Source organism: Giraffa tippelskirchi, chromosome 6 (assembly GCF_054371585.1).
Source record: "Giraffa tippelskirchi isolate mGirTip1 chromosome 6, T2T-mGirTip1v1.2.pri, whole genome shotgun sequence".
Classification (NCBI taxonomy): Eukaryota; Metazoa; Chordata; class Mammalia; order Artiodactyla; family Giraffidae; genus Giraffa; species Giraffa tippelskirchi.
The window spans coordinates 90,791,422-90,807,146 of NC_137280.1; the positions used below are offsets into that span (position 1 = coordinate 90,791,422).

Below are 15,725 nucleotides of genomic sequence, written 5' to 3' on the forward strand. Positions count from 1 at the left end.
GTGTGGGAGGTGACCTCTAAGATGTCCCCTAATGAGCTGAGACCACACTCATACTGTTGTGTAATCCCCTCCTCTTAGGCCAGACCTAACTTCTAACAATATGGCAAAAGTGATGGGATATCGTTTCTGAGATTGGGTTGTGAAACGTAGTTTCCATCTTGCCCTCTTGCTCATTGATGAAAGCCAGCCAGATACCATGTTGTGAGCTGCCTTGTTGACCCCCAGCCAATAGCCAGTGAGGAACTGTGGTCCTCAATCCCATATTCTGTTAGCAACTAAATCCTGCCAGCAACCAAATGAGGGTGCTTGGAAGCAGATCCTGCCCAGTCAAGCTTTAGGATAAGACCATAACGGCTCCTGCTGACACCAGCTAAACTGCACTCCATTCCTGACCCATAGAAACTGAGATCGCAAATGTTAATCCACTAGATTGTAGGCTAACATGTTAGACACTCTAATACAACCAGTAATACATTGCAATATCATTAATGCACTGAGAAGGGCATTTCATCTTTGTGGTGTCCTTCCCAATGATGTATGTGCTGGTGGTGCTTAGTTGCTCAGTCGTGTCCAACTCTTTGTGACCCCATGGACTGTAGCCCACCAAGCTCCTCTGTCCATGGGGATTCTCCAGGCAAAAATACTAGAGTGGGTTGCCATGCCCTCTTCCAGGGGATCTTCCCAACCCAGGGATCAAATCCAGGTCTCCGCATTGCAGGTGGATTCTTTATCATTTCAGCTACCAGGGAAGTTCAAACCTCAATAAAATATCGGACAGACATCATCATGTCCAAACATCAGAATGAAAGCCATTGTACTCTTCAAAATTATCGAGATCATGAAAGACAAGGAAAGACCTAGAAATGGTCACATCCTGGAAGAGGATATTACTAGGGAAACAGGAAATTCTTTTAAAATCTAGTTTAGTTCATTGTATTGGACCAATATTGATTTCTTAGTTTTCATCATTATGCTGTGGCAGAATTTCTCAGTTTTGGCACTGTTAACATTTGGGGGCAGAATTCATTGTTGTAGAGGCTGTACATTGCAGAATGTTCAGTAACATCCTCAGCCTCCACCCATTAAATGCAAGTAGCATCTCTCTCCTTTTGTGACAACCAAAAATGTCTTAAACTTGCCATATGTCCCCTGGGAAACAATATCATCCCTGGTTGACAACCTCCATTCTATTATGTAAGATGCTAATATAAGGGATGGCTGGGTAAAGGACATTGAGAACTATACTACTTTTGCAGTCCAGCCCTAAATCTAAAATTATCTTTAAAAAAAGATGATTATTATTATGCTAATACATGCTGGTTAAAAAAAGTCAGAATGTTGTAACTTAAGTTCCTCATTTCTTCCTTCACCTGCATCACCAGTATTAGTCATTAACATATTTGGATAAATCCAGAAATTTTCAGTGATACACAACTATTTTTGAATAAGTTTGAGTTAATTATAATACTCTAATAATATACAAAGTTAATTTTTGTTGATCTTTTTGGTTTTATTATGCTTTCTTTTTTTAAATATATATTTATTTGGCTCCACTGGGTCTTTGTTGTGGTATGTAGGATCTAGTTCCCTGACCAGGGATTGAACCTAGGCCTCCTACTTTGGGAGTACAAAGTCTTAGCCACTGGACCACCAGGGAAGTCCCTTATTATGCTTTCATACATACTATAATTGCTGTGCTGTACTATGTTTTGCTTTTTTTTTCACACAGCAATACCTACCCTTGCTATGGACCAGACACTGTTTTTGAGTGTTTTCTATAGATGAACTCATTTAATCTTTACATCAAGAATATTCATGAGATATATTTTTTTCTTAGCCTCATTTTGCGGATGGAGAAGCTGAAGTACAGAGGTTAAGTAGTTTGTTAAGGTCACAGCAAGTGATAAAGCCAGGCTTTGAACTCAAAGCAATCTGGTTCCTGCATGCTCTTAACCTTCAGCAAGTGTCTTTTAATTTCATCACTGCAGTCACCATCCGCAGTGATTTTGCAGCCCAAGAAAATAAAATCTGTCACTGTTTCCACTTTCTCCTTATCTATTTGCCATGAAGTGATGGAGCCAGATGCCATGATCTTAGTTTTTTTAATATTGCATTTTAAGCTAGCTTTTTCACTCTCCTTCTATAGATGAACTGTAGTTGAGATCTTCCCTGTTGGTATCACGATTCCCACGTCAATCTACAGCCCTAGGTCTCCAACCATCTCTTCAATGTCTCTTGAGTGCCACAGCCTTTCTTTTAAATCGACTTATTCACCTGATATTTCACTAAAAAATAAATTTAAAAAGTAAATTGATTCAAACTGAGCTCATTATCCTCCCACCCGCACTTCCACCCACAAATTTTCACCCACAAAACCACCGTGTCCTCATCTGAATGGCAATGCCAACACCCACGAGTCACCCAGGACAGAGGCAGAAGCCAAACTGGGAGGGAATTAGTGAAGTAAAGTAGATTTCAAAGGAAGTGGAAGGTGTTTGGGTCAGTAAAATAGGAAAAGAGTCTTGCACAAAAAATTAAAAGGAGGTGGGCTAGCTTTGGACATCTGGGGGAAACAGGTGGGACGAGGGAGAACGGAGGAGCCAAATATAGGCTTCTGAATTCTTGGCTGTTCATCACCAAGGTAACTGCGTTGCTATGGCAACAGCAAAGGCAGCACCGCCTTTTTCAAGAACCTCCTTCGCTGCGGTTACCTCCACACAAGCCAGACACTTCCGCATGGGCGGCTGCAGCCCGCGGGCTATAGTTTAGGAAGGCGGGAATTGCGGCAGTAGTAGCCAATCGTTTGGGCTCGGTGGCGAAGGACGCAAAGGAGGGTTCGGGACTTTTGGAAGCTCAGCAGAGGGCGTTGATAAGGCCTGTTCGCGTCCCTTTCCCACCATTCAGCGGCCGAGTAAAGAAAGAGGGCGGGACCTGGGTGAGGCCGCCGGGGGCGGGGCCCAGATTAAAGGTGGGAGGCTCCGCCCACCCCCGCTTCTGCTCAATAGGAAGCCAGAGAGTCAGTCCGGACAGTTAGGGTGCCGAATGAGTACTGTCGCCAGGGCCCCGTGCGGGGCGGGCTCGGCCAATCGGCAGGAGCGGTGGGCGAACGCGGGCGGCAGAGGCTGTGCGGCGGAGGCGGAGCGGGCTCTGCGGCAGGAGGGAAGATGGCGGACGAGGAGAAGCTGCCGCCCGGCTGGGAGAAGCGCATGAGCCGCAGCTCAGGTGCCGCGGGGGTCGGGGCTGGGACGGGGCCACGAGGGCCCGCAGAAGCAGGGCTCGAGCTTGCCCCTCGAGCGCGGCGCCGCCGCTCGATTCCCGTGGGGTCCTGGCTCCTCTACGTCGTCCCCGGGTAACGGCCCCGGCCCACCCCGTGGGGGCTGCGAGCCTGAGGAGAGGGGAATCCCGAGGAAACTGAGGCAAGGGGCGTGACCGGGGAGTCCTAGGGTGCTCCTGGGGTGGCAGGGGGATGGTGATCCCACGGCACTCCCTCAGGCGATGGCCCTGGTCCTGCCAATCTGACTGACATTTTCGTTCGGCCTAATGCACCAGAAGTCCTGAGGGAACGTCTGTGCAACCCGCTGGTCCCAGGGGGGACCCCTTGGGGAGGACACCCCAACATCATGCTCAGGGCGGGGCCCTAGGGTGTTATTCGGCCTCGGATCCACAACCTCCTTCTGCTAATACGCTTGCTGCCATCCACACCATATTCTGAGTTTGCGATATCCGGCCGGCGGTATTCTGCCTGAGAACTGCCCTTGTGCTCCGGAACGCGATTTAAGGCTTTTCCCCAATAATATCAAGAATAGGGAACGTTTATCTCAGGGCCAAGCATAGTTCCAAGCATTTTGGGTGTGTGCTTTCTCTAAATGGCCATAATTTTGGGAGAGAGGTAATTGTTACCCCCATTTTTCAGATCAGGAAACTCGAGGGCAGAAAACGCAAGGAACCCGCCAAGGTCATTGATTTCAGAGCTTGGGGGCTGGGTTCTGACTCCAGAGCCCCCTACCCTTCTTGCTGCAAACTACCAAGATGCAGGTTCCAGTATTTCACACTTCTTTCTCCATAGAGCCTAGCAATCATAGTCGCAGTAATAATTTGATTTTTTGAACATCAGGAGCAATTTGCATACAGCACCATCCACTCTCCACATTAACCCCCCGGAGGTTTGATGTCCTTATTCTCTCACCCCCACTTTTCAGATAAGAAAACTGAGGTTCAGGGAGATGGAACCCATTGCCAAGGTTTTTGAGGCAGTCAGTGGCTCAGCTCTCACCAACTCCCACCCCACCCTGCAGCCTTGACCTGTGGATGTGACCTACAATGTAAAGCCGTTGTTCTGCCTAATTTGGGGCTATGATTCCAGCCATTTCTGCCCAATTCAATCCTGACAATGTTCCCTGAGGGTGACATTCAGCCCTTCACAGTGTTCGGCACAAGTCCTCCGTGTAACCCAGGCAGACTCTGCTCCAGGAATGACACCCTGTCTCTACTGGATCCTACTTCAAGCTTCTTGTTGGCAGCCCTCACTCCATGCTCTTTAGTCTCTGGATAACATCTGACCCCAGTAATGCTGGACCCCAGTTCTGTAACTAGGTAGGGGAAAAGGACAATGCTTTTGCACCTGACACACATGGGTACAGTTTATGCAGCAGAATAAACACCCATTGCTTTGTTTTGGAGGTACTAGTAGCTGTTGCACTCTTATTGACCAGACATCTCACAGTGACATGTGCACGCTCAAGTCGTGTCCTACTCTTTGTGACCCCATGGACTATAGCCCACCAGGCTCCTCTGTCCATGGGATTTCCCAGGCAAGAATGCGGGAGTGAGTTGCCATTTCCTCTTCCAGAGTATCTTCCAACCCAGGGATCAAACCAAACATTCTTTTGCTTCCTGCATTGGCAGGCAGATCTTTACCTCTGCACCACCTGGGAAGCCCACGTTTTGACCAGAGATGTATTAGTATATCTTTTGTTACCCAAATGTTACTGATTGGAGTGTCTCAACACTTATATAACAAATCACCAGCCACAGGCGTTAGTTTCTGCAAAAATCCCCCAGTCGATACTGTGTTAATACATATCAGGTGCTATCCTAAACTCATTACAGATGTGAACTCATACAGTCCTTCCAAAAACCATTCAGGCAAGTACTGTTGTTATTTCCATTTTACAGGTGAGAAAACTGAGGCCCAGAGAAGTGAGATCATACAGGGAGTGAGTGGCAGATTTGAACAGGGAGTCTGGCTGCTGAGTGCATGCTTTGAACCTCTCTTCCTTACCTTGGGTTATTTTCCCCCCTTGAAGTTATTAATGACCAAAGTTATTATGTGGTCTTACTTGTTTGTTTATTGTCTGTCTGCCTTCCACCCAGAGGGTTAGCTCCCTAAGTCCTGGTGACACTGGTGGACAGCAGTGGGCTGGCTGAATGAAGGCATCTTGTTGGCCAGTTCCTTATCATGGCTTGACGGTGGTATCCTCTGAGCAGGTCCCAGCTGAATTCTGTTCCCCCCCCTTCTAGGCCGGGTGTACTACTTCAATCACATCACTAATGCCAGCCAGTGGGAGCGGCCAAGTGGCAACAGCAGTGGCAGCAGCAAAAATGGACAAGGGGAGCCCACCAGGGTCCGCTGCTCACATCTGCTGGTCAAGCACAGCCAGTCACGGCGGCCCTCATCCTGGCGGCAGGAGAAGATCACCCGAACCAAGGAGGAGGCCCTAGAGCTGATCAATGGTGAGCAGGGGTTGGAGACCAGGCTTGGGGGGAAGGGGGCCGTCCCTCTCCCCAAGGGCAGTGCAAGCTTTGCAGAAATCACATGAGATCCTCTGCCCCAGCCAGCTTAGCTGTCAGCTGTGGCCTTGGCCGACCTGTAAGTGCCTGTTGGTGGCATGAGCCTGGCTCCCACGGATGCCTCTCATTTTCCTTCCCAGCTGGTGTTTGAGAGTGGGCCAGGGTTGGTGGAGAGGACACAGCCTTGGGGCTGGCAGACCTGGGTTCACAGGGTCACTATGCCCCTAGGAGCTCCTTGACCTTGAGAGATTCATGTTACTTCCTTGAGACTCGGTTTTCACCTCTGTAAAATGGACATCGTCATCTCCTTGCCTTCGTGGGCCATTGTGAAAGCTCAGTGAGATGAGATGGTGTAATGGGTGGAACACGGTTGTCACTGTGTGGGTCATCATTCAGTGGGAGCTATCCTGGAGAGCAGTGTCATCAAGCAGGGTCCTGGGGCACGTATGTGGATGGGTCAGGAGGGAGGTTGGAAAGGTAGCAGTGTTAGAACTAGCCGACAAGAGTCAGTGAATTAATTCGGCTCTGAGCAAGCTGTTCCTCACTCAGTTCTGTGTTTCCTCCACAGTCTAGAGTAGCAGTTGGTAGGCAGACGTTTTCTTAAAAAGCTAGATGGTAAATAGTTTAGGTTTTGTGGACCATACAGTCTCTTGTCAACTCTGCTTGGTAACTCCATAGCAGCTGCAGGTGATGTGTAAACAGATGAGCGTGGCCATGGGTCAATAAAACTTTATTTACAGAAACAGCAGGATTTGACCCCAGGGCTGTAGTTCTCAGCATCCTGGTCTAGAGCTATCTAGTGTGGCCGCTTCTATCTACATGTGGTTATTTTCATGTAAATTAGCTCAATTTAAGTCATATTAAAGATGGGTTCCTCATTCACACCAGCCACACTATTGAGTAGTCCCACTTGGTTGTAGGCTGCCGTTTTGGACAGCACAGCTAGAGAATATTTCCATCCTTGCAGGAAGTTCTGTCAGCCAGTGCTAGTCTGGATCACAAGTGTGGTTTCATCATCCACTCAGCCTCTCCCAGACACCTCCCAGGCCCTCCAACCCCACAGAACCAGTGTCTCACCCCTGCCCAAACAGCCTGAGTGTCCATCCAGTTCTGCCAGGTCCTGGCTGTGTGACCTTGGGCAAGCTACTTAACATCTCAGCCTCAGTCTTTTCACTTATAAAGTTAGTGTTAAGATAATAGGACCCACCGCATAGGGTGAAGAAAAAAATTGTTAGTCGCTCAGTCGTGTCCGACTCTTTGTGACCCCATCGTCTGTAGCCCACCAGGCTCCTCTGTCCATGGATTTCTCCAGGCAATAATACTGGAGTGGGTTGCCATTTCCTTCTCCAGGAGATCTTCCTGACCTAGGGATTGAACCTGGGTCTCGTGCACTGCAGGCAGATTCTTTATCTTCTAGCCACCAGGGAAGCCCTAGTGCAGTAAAGCACGAATAACAGTCTTTGGCATCTAGTAAATGTTCTGTAATTGCTGGTGGCCATTATGGTGGTGGTTATTAGCACAGGCCTGGCATAGTTAGTCCATATTGGCTGTTGTTTTGTGCCACATAACTGGCCTGTGGGATACTACTGACACACACCGACACCCACACCTGTTCACCCCATACAGTCCCCAGCATGATAAATGGCACCTGTTAGCCACCCACCTCTCAGCCTTGTAGAGTGGAGCCAAGTTCTTGCACAGAATCTTGAAGGCAGATTTAAAGAGCTTACTTCCTGGGACTTGATGGTCCAGTAGTTAAGAATCCGCCTTCCAGTACAGGAGATGCTAGTTCCAACCCTGGTCAGGGAACATAGGTCCTATATGCCTTGGGGCAACTCAGTCTGTGTGCCACAACTAGAGAAGCCTGCATGCTTCAATCCAGCACAACCAAAAAAAAAAAAGAATTGGAAAAAAATAAAAAATAGCTCGCCTCCTGAGCTCCCTAGGGCAGGCGCTGGATCTGTCTCCTTGCCCACCGCACACCTGACACAAAGCCTGGCCCACAGTAGCACCCACAGCCGGGTCTCCTGAGCCCAGAGGAAGCAAGGAGGGCTCCTGGCAGAGGAAGCAGCAGAAGTGAAGGCCTGGGGCTGGGCTGTAGGCAGGACTCAGGGGAAGACTCTGTAGGGGACTGAAGAGAGATGAAACCCATCAGGGCAAGTCTCAGCCAGGTGGAAGAGAGCCCAGGCTGAGGCCAAAAGTTTGGGTCCTTTTCCAGAGGCTGCAGGAAACACATGGCCACGTGACGCTGGGAGAAAGGCCCTACAGTCCTGGCTTTTTGGAAAGAGCTGTGTGGCTGGAGGGTGATAGGCCAGGAAAGCCAGAAGGCGCAGGCCCAGGCTGGGTGGGCCAGCAGTGAGCAGTAAGTGATGAGTGGGGTCTGGCCACCACTCAGGGGAAGAGGACGTGATGGGAAGCTCAGGAGATGACCTCTTGGATCCTTTTAGCTCAAGTGGTCCCAGTTCTGAGGCTTCTGGACCACATGAGAGTGCACAGAAGGTGATGGGCACTTGGAGAGTGAGTGGCAGGAGATGTCATCACTGGCTGAGGGGACTCCGGAAGAGGCACAGTCTGGGGAGAGTCTCTCTTAAGTCCGAGGGTCGGAGGAAGAGATCTTGGCGAGGCAATCATGAGAGGATCTGAGTTGAGCAGAACAGCAGGCCAGAGACAGAGAAGCCCGGGGGACAGTCCCAGCCAGAGATTGCAGGTAGACATGGGGACATCTGAGCATCACTTGGAAGAAAAGCTGTTGGGCTGTACGGGCTGCCTGCGAGTGGTGCCACCTGTCCCATCTCCGAGGGACAAGGACGTGTCTAGTGGGGCTGACACTGCAGTGGGAGCCTGGGGGTACTGAGGTCAGCTTGGGTCTGGGGAATGGGTATCTGTGGGTGCACCCAGTAAGCAGCTGGGCCCTGGGGCCTCACCTTAAATCAGTGTACACTCAGAAGTGTTAGCAGGGGTCAAACATGCCTCCCTGTGCCAGGGGGCCTGGTGGAGGCCGTGGAAGGAATTGCAGCTAGAAACAGTGTGACTTGAACTTGGAGTGGGTAGGAGGCAGGTGGAGTAGATTCTAGAGAGCTTAAGCGGGCAGAATCAGGAGGACTAGGTGATAGATTAGAGGGGCAGGGAGTGGGTAAGGTCAGAAGTAGTGTGATCCACCCTGGACTGGCCAATAGATGGATCTTGGTGCCAGCTGTGTGAAAGTTGCTCAGTTGTGCCCAACTCTTTGTGACCCCATGGACTGTAGTCCTTTGAATTCTCCAGGCCAGAATACTGGAGTGGGTAGCCATTCCCTTTTCCAGGGGATCTTCCCAACCCAGGGATTAAACCCAGCTCTCCCGCATTGCAGGCGGATTCTTTACCAGCTGAGCAACCAGGGAAGTCCAAGAATACTGGAATGGGTAGCCTATCCTTTCTCCAGCAGATCTTCCCTACCCAGGAATCGAACCAGGGTCTCCTGCATTGCAGGTGGATTCTTTACCAGCTGAGCCACCAGGGAAGCCAGCTGTGTAGCTTCAAGCGTCGTCATTCTCGGAGCTTCAGTTGGCCTCATCTGTAGAATGGGCACAGGGTGGCTTGAAGATCCAGGGCCCAGCCGACCGCTGAACACTTAACAGAGCAGTAGGCTCAGTGTCAGCCACTTGCTGTCTGCATGGTAGAGCCTTGACCCCAGTCATGTAGGTGTTTGTGGTGGGGACCAGGGTCAGGACAAGGTCTTTGCCTACCACAGCCTCTCCTGCTTGCTCATGGTCCATGGGTGGAGCTCTGGGCCAGGACGTGGGAGGCCTGGTAGGCTCAGCATGTAGACCCTCCACTAACATTGGCATGTAGTCTTACTCAGTGTTCTGAGATGGGCCCCCTCAGGGGTCATTATGAGGGTGCAGTAAGATGGCGCAGACTGTGGTCCACTTGGTCACCAGACACCCATGTACCAGGTCAGCAAGCTTTGGGCATCAGGGCCTGGTTTCCTCATTCATGAAGAAGGATGTTTCTCCCCCCTCCCCTCTTCTCATCATGGGCTTGTTCCAGGTGATGACGAGATTAGCCTTTCGGGGGCACAGTCTGCCGCTGGCAGCCTGGGTCCCTCCATACCCATTTAGAACTTGTGCTCCCCAGTTGCCTTGAAAACCAGTGTGTCCACATTTTCTGCCAAGGCTTCTTTCTCAGGGCCAGCTCCTCTACAGCTCTTGGGCTGCGGCCAAAGGCTAGTCAGGGATCTGGGGACCGGCTGCCTGTCATTGCCAGTGTCCTTGTGTAAGGAAGCCAGGCCACAGAGAAGCTCTCCCTGCCTACTGCCCATTCCTCCATCCCCATGTGCCCAAGGTTGCAGAGAGGCCCCGGTGTGAGTCCCATCCCTGTACCCCATGCCCAGGGTCTGGAGGGTTAGTGAGCACCTTCCACCCAGTGTCCCCACTCACGGTGGGTGGCTCCCTTCCAGGCTCCTGGTTTCAGGCTGGGGTCTCTGGTCTCTCTAGACATCCCCTCCTGGAATTTGGATTTTTTTTTTTTTAATATTTAATATTTACTTGGCTGTGCCTGGTCGTAGTTGCAGCATGCGGGATCCTTAGTTACAGCATGCAGACTCTTAGTTGTGGAATGTGGGATCTGCTTCTGCAACCAGGGATCGAATCTGGCCCCTTGCATTGGTAGCACAGCATCCTAGCCACTGGACCACCAGTGTAGTCCCTGAAATTCGGGTCTTGAGGAAGGCAGAACTAATTCCATCACTTTTTTCCGGGTCCAGACCCCTTCCCTAGTTTGTCTCTAAACCTCTTTTACAGTCAGAGACCACTCCACTTGTTCACTCACTGTCCCTGGAATTATTATGGTGTGACTCTGGCTGCTACAACAGAATACTGCAGGCTGGGTGGCTTGGCCACAGACATTTATTTCTCACAGTTCTAGAGGCTGGAAGTCTAAGGTCAGAGTGTTGATTGGTTTGGCTTCTTCTGAGGCTTCTCTCCTTGGCTTGCAGATCACCACCTTCTGTATGCTCACACGGCCTTACCTCAGTGCATGTGATGGAGAAAGAAGAGCTTTGGGGGGGCCTTTTTTTTAATATGTATTTTTATTTATTTGGTCACACTGGGTCTCAGTAGTTACAGCAGGCAGGCTTGTGGGATCTTTAGTAGCAGCATGTGGGATCTAGTTCCCCAACCAGGGTTTGAACCCAGGCCCCCTGCACTGCGAGCGTGAAATCTTAGCCACTGGACCACCAGAGAAGTCCCTAGCCTTTCACCTTGACTTGTGGCCAGACTCCGAGAGGTCAGCTTTAGAAAGGAGAGCTCAGAAAGGAAGTCTTGTTTCTTTTTAAAAAATCGTTTCAGGGACTTCCCCTGTGGTTCAGTGGTTAAGACTCCATGCTTCTAATGCAGGGGATGCGGGTTTGATCCTTGGTCAGGGAACTAAGATCCCACACGGCCTGGGACGTGGCCAAAAAGTAAGAAAAAAAATCAGGGTCCCATCCAAGCAGAATATTTTCTCTTTTTTGAAAACAAAATGTGTTTATGTATTTGGCTGTATCAGGTCATAGTTAAGGCACACGGGCTCTTCGTTGGGTCATACGGGATCTGTCACTGCGGCATGAAGACTCTCTAGTTGCAGCTTGTGGCTTAGTTGCTTGGAGGCGTGTGGGATCTTAGTTTCCCAACTAAGGATTGAACACATGTCCCCTGCTTTGCAAGGCAGATTCTTAACCACTGGACCACCAGGGAAGTCCTAAAGCAGAATATATTCTGAGAGCTGCTGATCACAGGAAAATGTGGGTGCTATGAACGATGGGGAGAAAAGCTTGGCTTTTATTCAGTTCTTAGGCTGCTGTTGCTTGCGTGCACACACACTGTGTGTGCGCGTCCCTTGCCAGGCCACCTAGTTTCGGGGATTCCTGCAGCTGTGCCCCCAGCCCCAGTGGCTGGAGGATGCTGTAAGGGGTGCTTGAACAAGGCTCAGGACCGGGCCCGACTCCCCAAATGCTGGGCCCATGCAGCGGTGCTTCCGCAAAGTACCTGGGGGCGCTGCACTCAGTCCAGACAGGAGAGGGGGATGGGAAACGTATCTCAGTGTTGCTCGGGTGAGACTGAGGACATAACCAGAATCCAGGGAGAGGAAGAGATGAAGGAGGGGAATCCTTGTGCCATCCAGTTCAGATCGGAGTCACCCGTGGATGCGTCAGGCACAGGGGGTCCACCTGGCAGCCGCGGGGGTTACTGGGAGCCCACCCGGGTTTTCACGGCAGAAGGCACTGCAGGGACTTCCCTGGCGGTTCAGTGTGTAGGACTCCGGGCTTTCACTGCTGAGGGCCTGGCTTTGATCCCTAGTCAGGGAACTAAGATCCCACAAGCTGCAGGGTGCAGCCTCCTCCCTAACTCCCCCCCCAAAAAAGCCACTGCAACGTGCAGGCCACAGGGGGCGGGGCTGTGTCACATCAGAGAGCCTGTCCGACCAGGCAGCACAGCGCGGTGACAGCCCGCGCAGACCACAGGGAGGACTGGGCCGGGGTATGCAGGTCAGAAAGAAGCAGGGGCATTCTGAGTGGCATAGCCCCACAGAAGAGAGAACAGAATGCTGACAGCAGGTGCCATTTGTCAAGGTGTCTCTCAGTGCCTGGCATTGTGCCTCGTGTCCCTGTTACCGGCTGGCCAATGACTGATGGTCAAGGCTCAGAGGCATAGGGACACAGGGCAGGCAGGGGTCACAGGAACAGCTGTGGAAGCAGCCAAGCAGATCAGATACCAGGACATGAGTTACTGCCATGACCTGCAGTGAGAATGGGGGAGTGGGGTGACAGGTGTGCTGTCATGTCGTCCTGGATGGACGGATGGATGACAGTGACAGGTTAGACCAGAGCTGGAGATCTGTGGGCCAAGGTGAAGTTCCCACCAGCTCAGCGACAGGCAGATGGTCTGGCTGGGTGTGTGGGTCTCTGAGCACCAAGTGGATTAATCAGTGTCCGTGTGGCGCTCAGACAGGTGCCAGGCATGTCAGAGCCTCATTGAGGTCAGACGGGAGCAATGGGTGGAAGTGTCACCGTGGTGTTGCCCTCTGCTGGGAGCCCCTTTCCCTCAGTCCTCTTCCTTCCCTCCCATCTGCCCAGTCTCACTGTCCCCCCAGGGAGAATCGGTATCTAGTTTGGGCTGCACAGAGGGTGAATCCAGTGTGCTGCCAACACACCCCATCAGGGCAGCTGGGAGAAGAGCCATGTCAGCTGCCCCAGGGTGCAGTCTGACGCCTGTCCTTTGCCGAGTCCCAGCCAGGCCGCCTCCAGGGTTCTTCATGACACCCCAGTAAGTGGCCCTTGCCTTTCTCACATTTTGGACAGACGAGACGACTGAGGCCCTTGGGCTGAGGGCTCAGCCATCTCCTGTGGCAGAGCTGGGCTAGTGCTGTGGCCTCCTGGCTTTGTCCTAGAAGCCTCTAGGAAATTTTCCTACCACTGCCCTGGGGCGTCCCAGTGTCCCTTTTTATTTTTATTTTCTTGGCTGCGCCACTGTGGGATCTTAATTCCCAACCAGGAATCAAACCTGTGCCTCTTATGTTGGAAGACCCGAGTCTTAACCACTGGACCGCCAAGGAAGTCCCCCAGTGTCCCTTTTTAACGTCTGTCCTGTCTTCTGCTGTCCTCCCCAACAGAGCCTGGAGGTAGACTTCTCTCGGTGTGTGTGGGGGTAGAAAGAGCCATGCCATGTTCATTATGTGTTCCTGTGTGTGTGTATGGGGGGTGGGAGGGAGTGACAGAGAAGGGGGTGTAGGACTGGGGTATGAGACCAGCTGCTCTTGAGGTCACCACAAGGGTCATGGGGTGCGTGCACATCATGGGTGTGTATGGCTCCGGCTGTGATAGTGCATGCACACTCATGCACACACGATCGGCAGGGGTTGCAGGCTCCTTTCTGAGTGAAGTGCTGCCCTGCCCGGAACCCTCCGCCCGCCCTGCCTGGAACCCTCTGCCCGCCCTGCCTGATAAAGAGGCCTCCGTTTGTGTCTCTCTTGCAGGCTACATCCAGAAGATTAAGTCTGGAGAGGAGGACTTTGAATCTCTGGCCTCACAGTTCAGCGACTGCAGCTCCGCCAAGGCCAGGGGAGACCTGGGTGCCTTCAGCAGAGGTGCGCAAGGAACGGGCACCCCTGAACCCCAGCAGGACCCTCTGACCCACTGGAGCCCGCACCCCACTTAGAGGGATCGCCCGCGTCGCACTGTTTTCTGGGGTCCACCAGGTGGCAGCAGAGTCCCTTCCTCAGGCTGCAGAGTCTTCTCCCCAGTGGTGGCATCTCTCTCGGGGTGGGGCGTCCATCTGTGTGTCTCTGCTCAGTTGTCCCCATCATGGGCCCACCAAGGTGGGTGCTCGCTGCCGTTTTCCTCTCTTCCTGTTGAGGTGCAAAGCTGGGGCCCCTAAGAGTCCCAGAGCACGTCCTCCAGAATCCTCAGCCCGCCCTCCTGGGTGGAGAAACCAGGAGTGAGGGGAAGAGGGGGTCAGATCAGCAACCCCTCCAAGTTCAGGCCTCTCCACCTGCGGCTGTGGGAAGGGAGGAGCAGAGGGAACCAGGCCGCCGCCTCCTCCCCCCTCCATCCTGAGGTCTCTAGAGCATCAAGGAAGGGCCCAGAATAGGCTGAGGGGTGTCGGGGAGCCAGCAAGGTGCTGTGGGCAGCCCCAGGAGGCAGGCAGGACAATGTGGCAGGGCCCAGGAACCGGGCCTGGGGAGACCAGTTCATCATTAAAACTCATCTCTCAGTGCACAGTGGAGACAGCCACTCTGCCCTCATTCGTCATGCTGTTCTCAGGCTTCCCGGGGCCTCCCTAATAGCCTTGCTGCTCCCAGCTGCGCCCAGCTCAGGCGCCGTGACAGGACCATAAAGTGTGTGATGGATGAGTCCGAATGAGGGCCCTGGAGGCCCAGTGGGAGCCCCGTCTGCCCGGTCCCGCCTGCAGGCCTGGACCCCACACGCCATCTCTCCTGCTTCCTCCCCCAGGTCAGATGCAGAAGCCATTTGAAGACGCCTCATTCGCGCTGCGGACAGGGGAGATGAGCGGGCCCGTGTTCACGGATTCGGGCATCCACATCATCCTTCGCACGGAGTGAGGGGTGTGGATGGCCCAGGCCTGGCCGCCCGGGGGGAGACGGGTGGGACGGGGTGGCTGGGCCCGCAGACTCCGCTCCCTGCTGCCAGCCGACCAGTGGGGACCCCTCCCTTCTCCTGTCACACAGTATTTATTGATCCCAGAATGGCTGGGAGGGGGCCCTTCACCACCAGGTGCTCGCTGTCTGCTCCTGTTGAGGCTGTCCCTGCTAGACCCCCCTCCCCTTTAGGAAATGACTTCAGAAGGGCACAGGGTGGAGAGGCTCCCTGGGCTCCCAGAGCCAGGGTTGGGGGTGACCTGTCCCAAAGAGAAGGCCTAGTTAGCTGAGCTGCCCCTGTGCCGCCCCAGGTCCAGGGTGGGGGTAGGTGGGCCTTGAGTTGTTGCTGGTTAGGCCGTGTTCCTCTTTCAGTTGTAAAAAGCAGACGCTCCGCGTGGGGCCCAGGCTGCTGACTGCTATGGAGCCTCTCTAAGCAGCCATGCAGCACCTTCCCACCCTTATTAAACCTGAAACCACTGTTTTGCTGTCTGGCATTTCATTTCCCACCCCTGGGGCAGCGATCATCTCCCGCCACCCCTGGTGTCCAGGTGTCCAGGCCATGTTCCCTCCCTGGGAAGCCGCACCTTTCCCTGAGCCGGGGGTGCTTCATAGCAGCAGCAGACTCTTAGGGTAGTGGAACAACAGCAGTCCTCAAACTTGTGTGTTCAGGAATGTTCCAGAATGCAAGGGCCCTGACTGCACAGCTCTGGGTTCAGCAGGTCAGGTGGAGCAGGAGAATCCTCAGGGAACCAGAGTGAAGCCCCCGTTCACCCTTGGTGCTCTTGGCGCACCCCCCCTCCCAACACACAGCCCTCTTCAGT

At 52.8% G+C, this 15,725-nt stretch overlaps 1 protein-coding gene and 1 long non-coding RNA gene across 2 annotated transcripts; one reads left to right on the forward strand and one right to left on the reverse strand.

The window, feature by feature from the left end:
* Positions 1 to 2,086: 2,086 nt before the first annotated feature.
* On the reverse strand, positions 2,087 to 2,937 carry LOC145509467 (uncharacterized). The gene is made up of 2 exons (XR_014056102.1): positions 2,712 to 2,937; positions 2,087 to 2,285 (listed from the first exon to the last, which is right to left on the reverse strand). It is a non-coding gene; the product is annotated as an uncharacterized LOC145509467 (long non-coding RNA).
* A 212-nt stretch (positions 2,938 to 3,149) lies between these two features.
* Positions 3,150 to 15,385, forward strand: PIN1 (peptidylprolyl cis/trans isomerase, NIMA-interacting 1). The gene is made up of 4 exons (XM_081498138.1): positions 3,150 to 3,222; positions 5,521 to 5,733; positions 13,783 to 13,893; positions 14,759 to 15,385. Exons 1-4 carry the CDS (start codon positions 3,165 to 3,167, stop codon positions 14,866 to 14,868), a joined length of 492 nt encoding a protein of 163 aa, XP_081354264.1. The 5' UTR covers positions 3,150 to 3,164; the 3' UTR covers positions 14,869 to 15,385.
* The last annotated feature ends 340 nt before the right edge of the window (positions 15,386 to 15,725 follow it).